The sequence below is a fragment of the Mizuhopecten yessoensis genome, unplaced genomic scaffold (genome assembly GCF_002113885.1).
Source record: "Mizuhopecten yessoensis strain PY_sf001 unplaced genomic scaffold, ASM211388v2 scaffold10377, whole genome shotgun sequence".
In the NCBI taxonomy this organism is placed as follows: Eukaryota; Metazoa; Mollusca; class Bivalvia; order Pectinida; family Pectinidae; genus Mizuhopecten; species Mizuhopecten yessoensis.
Genome location: NW_018408516.1, coordinates 576,892 through 588,533, shown reverse-complemented (window position 1 = coordinate 588,533; position 11,642 = coordinate 576,892). Strand labels below are relative to the sequence as shown.

The 11,642-nt window shown below is 35.7% G+C and overlaps 1 protein-coding gene across 4 annotated transcripts in view; it reads right to left on the bottom strand.

Annotated features, from left to right (window-relative positions):
- The window catches only part of LOC110460376 (serine/threonine-protein kinase PAK 1-like), a 40,377-nt gene that overhangs the window by 23,068 nt on the left and 5,667 nt on the right, over positions 1–11,642 (bottom strand). The window contains exons 2-3 of one of the 4 annotated variants that reach the window (XM_021513248.1): positions 8,171–8,221; positions 1,299–1,377 (exon numbers count right to left, since the gene is read on the bottom strand). The exons of 1 other annotated variant lie outside the window; for it this stretch is intronic. In XM_021513248.1, the coding sequence (XP_021368923.1) occupies positions 1,299–1,314 (16 nt within the window). In that variant the 5' untranslated portion in view covers positions 1,315–1,377; positions 8,171–8,221. The remainder of the gene's footprint in view (positions 1–1,298; positions 1,378–8,170; positions 8,222–11,642) is intronic. 2 more of the 4 variants (XM_021513247.1, XM_021513249.1) reach the window with 2 other exon arrangements.

Here is an 11,642-nt window from a genome sequence, read left to right as displayed (position 1 = left end):
ATGTACACCCATATCATAGCACTCAGAAGTATCAGTGTTATACACATGTACACCCATATCATAGCAGTCAGAAGTATCAGTGTAATACATATGTACACCCATATCATAGCAGTCAGAAGTATCAGTGTTATACATGTATGTACACCCATAGCACTCAGAAGTATCAGTGTTACACACCAATAAACATAACACTATACACACAGTATGATTGGCGATGAATCATGTTTGTGTGCTTTATAAACAAACCACTTCCTTGTGTAAATTATTTTTACTAAATATGGCTATTATCAGAGGAAATTAGGTCAGTGCATGACTTAATATACAATGTATTGTGTAGTTATTGTAGATACCTGAAAGTCACATGTGACATTTACAAACTTTCAACCTAAAGCGAAAACACAATGCAATAATGACAGAATAGATAAGAAAATGTTTTGTTAAACAAACATGTATGCCCCTGCAGCCTCCCGTATAGAACTAAACAGAAATAAATGTCAAACCAAACACCAAAGAAATGGAGGCTGTGAGCTTTATATACAAAATTATAATCAAAGTCAGTGAAACAGAAAAAAAGGTCACTATGACCTACATTTGGAATTTTTACATAGCACTCCTCATGAGGTACATTATATAAACATACAACTTATAGTCTGGTGAGTGTACATGTTAACATGCTGGATTTATAGTACTCGAATTTATAAAGCTAAACCCTACATTTTTGTATGTCTTACTACATACATGTATATACTGTACTAACTATATGTATAGGTATAATTATAAGATGTGTATTTGTATATATATAAACACAAAGGTCAACAGATCAGGTAAACAATCACTAACAGGTAAACAATCACTAACAGGTAAACAGTCACTAACAGGTAGACAATCTCTAACAGGTAAACAATCACTAACCCCTCAACTTTGTTTTGGGGCAGAAAGGCTTAGGAAATATATTGTTAATTTGTTATAGTAACTTCTAAACACAAAATCTTGGAAATATTAGGTCCTACTAACGGGTTAGAACACAGTATATATCATACAGTCTATGTCTGTACATATACAGCATTACGCCTTACATGGAATGTGACGTACATGTAGTAAATACAAATATTTATATAAAATCACGTTGATGTTTACATATGGTCCCTTTTTTCTAAAATATTACTAGGTAAATAATAAAATAGAAATCAAATCATAATTTTACATGCAATTGAGTGTAGTATATCAGCAAATTATATAATATATGTTTAGCATCAATTCAATTTGGAGAAATGAAAGATTTTAGTCAAATTTCTCACCACTTTGTCTGATCATCTTGATCTGATCGTGATATCTTTCCCTTTGCTTGCGAGATCTCCAGCAGGTTTTAACATAAACCTATTAAAATGATATTTTGTTCCTTTCAAAAGATTTATAAAGAATACACTACAAAATCATTCTACAATGTGTGTATATATATACATGACTGTAACAATAATCTTATAGTTAGGTAACATGTTTTATTTTAATTTAATTGAATTTAATTGAAAAATAATGAACGCAGGCTGAAAGCCATTAAGTCCATATCACAAAACATAGTATAAAAATATTATATTGTCACTGGTTAACATATATAAACTTTCCCAAAAGAGTGTTATTGTCAAACATATTAAATGTAATATAAGGCAACAATTTTTTTAAACTAAATAAGGTACCAATTTCAAAATGATGGTGTAGTACAAGTGTGAATTTGAAAGCAATATCCAGGAAAATACATGTACAGTCGATTGCACTTGTTCAAATATTTACTGCCAAGAATCAAAACATGTCCTAGTATTTTTCCCCAGGACAGTCAATATTTGACCAGGAGCAGCCCAGATTAAACAATACAGTAGCAAACCCGGTATACTACAGAAAGGTGTCCCTGTAGGTAGGGTGTAAGAATTGAACCTGCTGTCGCCATTGCATGATCATAAAAGGCGACTAAATTTGGGATCTTATCTTTTCTCTTCTTTCTAAACAACTTTCTTCTTCCTATTGTCTCCCTTGACAATGCCTCACTTTTGGCCTTTAGTTGAGCGTTCGCCCCTGTGAGGAAGCCTTTGGGTTATTTCCCCTGAACAAGATATACCAGAGTCATAGTTTTTACTCCTGCTAAATGCTAAGCAATTTAGGAGTAGGTCAACTGGTTCGCCCATTGTCAGTATAATGTGACCGGATGGGGTGTCCTGCTCGGCAGTATGTTTCAGTGAGGTACCTGTAGCACTATAAAGTCGGCATCAGTTCTGCGCTATCACAAGGAGACAAACACGAACATATTGCAGACTCCCAAAATGCACACGTATACACTACACGCATGCATCTTGCACATAGGGGAGGCCGTCCTTAAATAATATAAGCATAGATGTTGATAGGACGTTAAACAATACTAAACCAAACCAAAACTATATAAAGGTAGGAAATATGTTGCCCTGACACCGAGAGCCACTCCCACATCTACCAATACATGTATATATACTACATACACTTGCAGAGATGCCCATCTATATATACATGTATATATATACTACATACACTTGCAGAGATGCCCATCTATATGTACATGTATATATATACTACATACACTTGCAGAGATGCCCATATATATATATGTACATAGTAAATTTTGAAAATAGTCATTAATATGGTCTTCAAACAACATCTACTACCCTAACTCATCACGCTAGTGAAACAACATCTTCTACCCTAACGCATCACGCTAGTGAAACAACACCTACTACCCTAACGCATCACACTAGTGAAACAACACCTACTACCCTAACGCATCACACTAGTGAAACAACACCTACTACCCTAACGCATCACACTAGTGAAACAACACCTACTACCCTAACGCATCACACTAGTGAAACAACACCTACTACCCTAACGCATCACACTAGTGAAACAACACCTACTACCCTAACGCATCACACTAGTGAAACAACACCTACTACCCTAACGCGTCACACTAGTGAAACAACACCTACTACCCTAACTCACCTTAGCTTGTGTTTTTGGATACAAATTACATGATTTCATGGCTGAGTGAGACTGGTTCAACATTAGTATACAATAGAATACTTTAGCCTACTCATGATCATATATTAACATAACGTATACACTATCACATGTACCAGTCCATATCCAAACTTAATAACCCAGTCACCTTTCCAGATCCAAACTTAATAACCCAGTCACCTTTCACCTGGTCACTACTGGTATATCAACACTTCTACACGGTATCTAACACTTTGTATAAACTGTGTCTGGTCACTACTAATAACCCAGTCACCTTTCCAGATCCAAACTTAATAACCCAGTCACCTTTCACCTGGTCACTACTGGTATATCAACACTACTACACGGTATCTAACACTTATATAAACTGTGTCTGGTCACTACCGGTATATCAACACTACTACACCGTATCTATCACTTGTATAAACTGTGTCTGATCTCTACTGGTATATCAACACTACTAAACGGTATCTAACACTTGTATAAACTCCGTCTGGTCACTACTGGTATATAAACACTACTCCACGGTATCTAACACTTGTATAATCTGTGTCTGGTCACTACTGGTATATTAACACTACTACATCGTATCTAACACTTGTATAAACTGTCTCTGGTCACTACTGGTATATCAACTCTACTACACGGTATCTATCACTTGTATAAACTGTGTCTGGTCACTACCGGTATATCAACACTACTACACCGTATATAACACTTGTATAAACTGTTTCTGATAACTACTGGTATATCAACACTACTCCACCGTATCTAACACTTGTCTAAACTGTGTCTGATCACTACTGGCATATCAACACTACTACACCGTATATAACACTTGTATAAACTGTGTCTTATCACTACTGGTATATCAACACTTCTACACGGTATCTAACACTTGTATAATCTGTGTCTGGTCACTACTGGTATATTAACACTACTACATCGTATCTAACACTTGTATAAACTGTCTCTGGTCACTACTGGTATATCAACTCTACTACACGGTATCTATCACTTGTATAAACTGTGTCTGATCTCTACTGGTATATCAACACTACTACACTGTATCTAACCCTTGTATAAACTGTGTCTGATCAATACTGGTATATCAACACTACTACACCGTATCTATCACTTGTATAAACTGTGTCTGATCAATACTGGTATATCAACACTACTACAAGGTATCTAACACTTGTATAAACTGGGCGTGAGGTAATCGTGTATATCAACACTACTACACGGTATCTAACACTTGGATAAACTGTGTCTGATCACTACTGGGATATCAGCACTACTACACGGTATCTAACACTTATATAAACTGTGTCTGGTCACTACCGGTATATCAACACTACTACACCGGATCTAACACTTGTATAAACTGTGTATGATCACTACTGGTATATCAACACTACTCCACCGTATCTAACACTTGTATAATCTGTGTCTGGTCACTACTGGTATATTAACACTACTACACCGTATCTAACAATTGTATAAACTGTGTCTGATCACTTCTGGTATATCAACACTACTACACCGTATATAACACTTGTATAAACTGTGTCTGGTCAATACTGGTATATAAACACTACTACACGGTATCTAACACTTGTACAAACTGTGTCTGGTCACTACTGGAATATCAACACTACTACACCGTATTTAATACTTGTATAAACTGTGTCTGATCAATACTGGTATATCAACACTACTACACTGTATCTAACCCTTGTATAAACTGTGTCTGATCACTACTGGAATATCAACACTACTACAACGTATCTAACACTTATATAAACTGTGTCTGATCACTACTGGTGTATCAACACTACTACACGGTATCTAACACTTGAATAAACTGTGTCTGATCACTACTGGCATATCAACACTACTACACCGTATCTAACACTTGAATAAACTGTGTCTGATCACTACTGGGATATCAGCACTACTACACGGTATCTAACACTTTGTATAAACTGTGTCTGATCACTTCTGGTATATCAACACTACTACACCGTATATAACACTTGTATAAACTGTTTCTGATAACTACTGGTATATCAACACTACTCCACCGTATCTAACACTTGTCTAAACTGTGTCTGATCACTACTGGAATATCAACACTACTACACCGTATTTAATACTTGTATAAACTGTGTCTGATCTCTACTGGTATATCAACACTACTACCCGGTATCTAACACTTGTATAAACTGCGTCTGATAACTACTGGTATATCAACACTACTACAACGTATCTAACACTTATATAAACTGTGTCTGGTCACTACCGGTATATCAACACTACTACACCGTACCTAACACTTGTATAAACTGTGTCTGGTCACTAATGGTATATCAACACTACTACACGGAATCTAACACTTGTATAAACTGTGTCTGGGCACTACTGGTATATCAACACTACTACACGGAATCTAACACTTGTATAAACTGGGCGTGAGGTAATCGTTTTACCAAAGAACTCTACTGATAACAACCACCCCAAACTTCATAATCACACCTGCTTACTTCCTGTATAAACTGTGTCTGATCACTTCTGGTATATCAACACTACTACACTGTATCTAACCCTTGTATAAACTGTGTCTGATCAATACTGGTATATCAACACTACTACAAGGTATCTAACACTTGTATAAACTCCGTCTGGTCACTACTGGTATATAAACCCTACTACACGGTATCTAACACTTTGTATAAACTGTGTCTGGTCACTACCGGTATATCAACACTACTACACCGTATCTATCACTTGTATAAACTGTGTCTGATCAATACTGGTATATCAACACTACTACACGGAATCTAACACTTGTATAAACTGGGCGTGAGGTAATCGTTTTACCAAAGAACTCTACTGCTAACAACCACCCCAAACTTCATAATCACACCTGCTTACTTCCTGTATAAACTGTGTCTGATCACTTCTGGTATATCAACACTACTACACCGTATCTAACCCTTGTATAAACTGTGTCTGGTCACTAATGGTATATCAACACTACTACACGGTATCTAACACTTGTATAAACTGGGCGTGAGGTAATCGTTTTACCAAAGAACTCTACTGATAACAACCACCCCAAACTTCATAATCACACCTGCTTACTTCCTGTTGGCAACAAAAGAAGGATTTTAGTATCACTTCCTGGATATAATGTACCTGTATACAGCTGTGGTATCTTGAAATAGAAACTGAAACACAAACTGCAATATTTAAGTGTGTGACTGTGTATGGGCATTCACTAAGTATACTAGTACAGTGCTCTTGATTCACTTTTAAATTGTGATATATAAACATGATGGTGGTGGTTGGGCTGGGGGGCAGCGAACATTATAAAATATACAAAGCAAATGTGCAACTTATCATAATTTGACAATGTCAATCTGACTGCCTATTTAAAACAGATACTGGATGTATACCAGATCATTTCATGACAGCTAGTTTTACTTTTGCACTTTTCAAAAGTTACAGCCAAACTGGACATGCATATCCCCTTCCTCCCAAAAATCATCTTTAAATTTAAAGGATACATTTAGGACTCCATATATTAATACTTTATAATACAAGTTTATAGCTGGTATATTGACAACCGATTTATCAGAAAAAATCGAAAATCCATAACCGGCTAAATCTGCAGGCAACAGAATACGAGTAAAATGTACAATTGTCAAAGATTTCTGCATTATAAATGAATTATCTGGTTTATATTTCATCAAAAGTATGAAAATACACTTTGAATTTGATACAAATAAAAAATATAAGGTAAGTGACAACATACACTCATGCTTCACTATTCTTTGTACATGCAGGTGGACAAACATTAGTTTGGAATAAATCAAATCAATACTAGTGTTTACCCTATGTTTTATATAGGGCTGTTGAATAAATATTAGTTTTTATATAACTAGGACTGATGAAATATTTTTCCGATTAACTGATTACAGGAAATTTAAGAATCAATTAATCGAAACTTGGTCTAAAATTGATCTACAAATTGATTATTCCATTAACCGTCTAATCACTATATTGTATTATAGTGACAAAAATATTATTCATGTTGTACACATGTATTATGTACATTTGTAAACAGCAAGTGATACCATCAATTATCAATTATTGTTTGTTGAAATAACAGTTTTAAACAGATTTTGAATACTGTCAGAGTGTAATAAGCATGAATGTCAATGGTAACTGAATCTGATAAAAGTAAAACTAACAACAGCATTATCGACATGGCAGTGTATCACACTTACCTCTAGTCCGAATTATTCTGACATTTTATCGACTTTTTTCATATCGGTTTGTCGTTGATTAATCGACGACAGACCGATATGAAAAAAGTCAATAAAACGTCAGAATAATTTGAACTAACTCACCTCTTATATACGAGATGTACTGATGAAAGGGAAAAATATGTAGTGGCAACTACAAAATGCTGCATGACCTCACTGTCACCGGAAATGATTATAATATTAGAACTACATGTACAAATGTACTAGGTTTCAAATACTAGCTGTGCACTTTTTTTGGAAATAAAGTGTAAAGTATACTTCTGATGCACTCTAGCAACAAACTGTATGAACATTTTGAAATATTGAAAGAAAAACGTTATGTTAAACATAGTAGTAGTACTTTAATACTTAGAAAAGTTGATATTATGTTCACGATGAGCAACTTTTGACTTTTAGTTGCTGTCAAGTTAAATAAACAGAGTGATATTAAGTTAGTTTGAAAATGTAGGCTACACATATTAAGAGTCATGGCCAGACCCCAAAACATAAGTATTTTTATGTTTTTTTGTTTGGCTTTGCTTTTCCTACATGATCAGTCCTTTAGAGACAGATTTTATCTAATAAGGTATATCATTTATCAAAAGAAAATCTGTTTAATATGTACTTAATCACAACCTGGTATGCACCAATCCCAAGCATGCAGAGGAAGTTTCATAAAATTGCAAAATGTTTTGTAACATAACAATGAGAGATTGAGCTTATGTAATTGACCAACCATCTACTATTAAGTAGCACATGCACCTGTAGATTGCCATAGCCACAGACCAGAAGCATGCGTATCTAAATCAAGGACTGACCTCTGAGCTCCATCATCATCAGGTATGGATACTATCTGGCTGCTGATGATTCTGTATGAGATTTAGTGTGAAGTAATTAGACAATTTGAGCAGTTCTAATTTTAGTTCACTGTGACACTTCTGACATCTTATTACTTCAGACATGGTATTGATCAAGAACACAAAAATATCTCAAAATAAGTGGGTTAGTATATATACAATTGCATTGCATTTTTTTGAAATACTGGCGACCCAATCTCTTGTTGCTTCCAGGATATGATGACTGTACCAGTAGATATTAGAATAATCTCCCTTTATTTGGTATGTGGACACTGAAATTCTTGCACTAAGTCTTGTTTTCTAACAAAAGAGTCCAATTTTTCAGACAATTTACTTTCATTGTATACATAAAACACATTTAATTGTATTTTGTATACAAAATGTGCCATAAAGTTAATGCTTTAAGAAATCAAGATTCTAAACTGTGATACAATACAAATCTGATACATTTCTTTGTATGGACAGTGTCAGTGTTGCGTTGGGTAAATTGATAAGTGTCAGTGCTTGTAAAAAAAATCAATATTTACTATGAAATTGATTGTTGAATTGCAGAGGTTTTTGCATATCTGCCTGTGAGCTAGCATTCTGAATCTAAAATTATGTGCCTGATGGGTCTTAGATAATTCATCTCATTACAATATACAACACATGGACACATACAAACTTAGGCTTTAAAAGGGACTTTAAAAAATATCTTATGATTTTTTTGAAGTGATGGGCAAGAAATCTTAAAGTAATGATATAAATGTACCTCATGGATCCATGGAAAAATCTATATCATAAGGAACTGATTAAAGCCGGTGCCCATTGTTACTGGTAGCAAACTTTTTTAGCCAACATTAGTCAAGCATGTTACTTGTTCTATCCGACTGTTTAAGACAATGATACTTGTTCTACATGCTCTGTTTAAGACAACGATACTTGTTCTACATGCAATGTTTAAGACAACGATACTTGTTCTATCGACTGTTTAAGACAACGATACTTGTTCTACCGACCCGACTGTTTAAGACAATGATACTTGTTCTACACGACTGTTTAAGACAACGATACTTGTTCGACATGCACTGTTTAAGACAACGATACTTGTTCTTCATGCACTGTTTAATACAACGATACTTGTTCTACCTGACTGTTTAAGACAACGATACTTGTTCTACATGCACTGTTTAAGACAACGATACTTGTTCTACATGCACTGTTTAAGACAACGATGCTTGTTCTACATGCACTGTTTAAGACAACGATACTTGTTCTACATGCACTGTTTAAGACAACGATACTTGTCCTACATGCACTGTTTAAGACAACGATGCTTGTTCTACGTGACTGTTTAAGACAACGATACTTGTTCTACATGCACTGTTTAAGACAACGATACTTGTTCTACCTGACTGTTTAAGACAACGATACTTGTTCTACGTGACTGTGTAAGACAACGATACTTGTTCTACATGCACTGTTTTAGACAATGATACTTGTTCTACCCGACTGTTTAAGACAACGATACTGGTTCTACTTGACTGTTTAAGACAACGATACTTGTTCTACATGCACTGTTTAAGACAACGATACTTGTTCTACCCGACTGTTTAAGACAACTATACTGGTTCTACTTGACTGTTTAAGACAACGATACTTGTTCTACCTGACTGTTTAAGACAACGATACTTGTTCTACCTGACTGTTTAAGACAACGATACTTGTTCTACCCGACTGTTTAAGACAACGATACTTGTTCTACCCGACTGTTTAAGACAACGATACTTGTTCTACCCGACTGTTTAAGACAACGATACTTGTTCTACCCGACTGTTTAAGACAACGATACTTGTTCTACCCGACTGTTTAAGACAACGATACTTGTTCTACCCGACTGTTTAAGACAACGATACTTGTTCTACCCGACTGTTTAAGACAACGATACTTGTTCTACCCGACTGTTTAAGACAACGATACTTGTTCTACCCGACTGTTTAAGACAACGATACTTGTTCTACCCGACTGTTTAAGACAACGATACTTGTTCTACCCGACTGTTTAAGACAACGATACTTGTTCTACCCGACTGTTTAAGACAACGATACTTGTTCTACCCGACTGTTTAAGACAACGATACTTGTTCTACCCGACTGTTTAAGACAACGATACTTGTTCTACCCGACTGTTTAAGACAACGATACTTGTTCTACCCGACTGTTTTAGACAACGATACTTGTTCTACCTGACTGTTTAAGACAACGATACTTGTTCTACCTGACTGTTTAAGACAACGATACTTGTTCTACCCGACTGTTTAAGACAACGATACTTGTTCTACCTGACTGTTTAACACAACGATACTTGTTCTACCTGACTGTTTTAGACAACGATACTTGTTCTACCCGACTGTTTAAGACAACGATACTTGTTCTACCTGACTGTTTAAGACAACGATACTTGTTCTACCTGACTGTTTAAGACAATGATACTTGTTCTACTCGACTGTTTAAGACAACGATGCTTGTTCTACCCGACTGTTTTAGACAATGATACTTGTTCTACCCGACTGTTTAAGACAACGATACTTGTTCTACATGCACTGTTTAAGGTGGGTCCATCCTTCTCAAATTTAGCGCCACTGCGCAGGAAGCTGCGCATGTTGGCTAAATTTCAATATGATTTACGGTAACCTAACGACACCACGCTTGGATTTCAAAACTGTTATCGACAATTATTAACAACAATTAAGAACGTCAAAAAAAGGAAAACTATCCAGTCCGACCATCTTTTATATTTAAATAATTGTATTTAATGGCATATTGAACTCCCGTAAATAAGAACGAAAGTCGTTTACACCGGAAGTTTACTAGCCTATCACAGCTGATGACAGCGATATGACAGCTGCTGAGGATGAAGTCTGAAAGTGAAAGAATATGTGCTTTCCGTTGTTATTGCTCACTTATTTACATGTTGAATAGAACAAACGATAATCAGAGTTTATCATCACTTGAACGGAATAGGTCATTTCGTACGATGGAAGAATTATGACCGTCACCCATCACACTGACGGCGACAACTGAACAGCTGAAGGTCTCGACGTTGAACGTTTCATTCGAAGCATTACAGCAATTCCGTCTTGACTGTTGACAGAGATTTTGTTCAGAAATAAATAATTAATGGCAGTGTAAACAGCTTGAAGTGATCGTCTGAAAACTGCAACTTAAAACAAATGTTTCGAGTCATCGTCAATGACCCCAAGGACCCATACCGAACCGACACGAGTAGACGAGTTTCCACAATGAGGTAAATATATAGTGTCATATTATATAGTGCACAGGCGTTTGAGCAGATTGTTAGATTGCTTACTTTTTTATCATTCTCTCAGCAAACCCCTGACCAAACTTTTTTTCACGTAGGACATCAGTGCGTTGCTGTGTACCAGTTGGGGGGG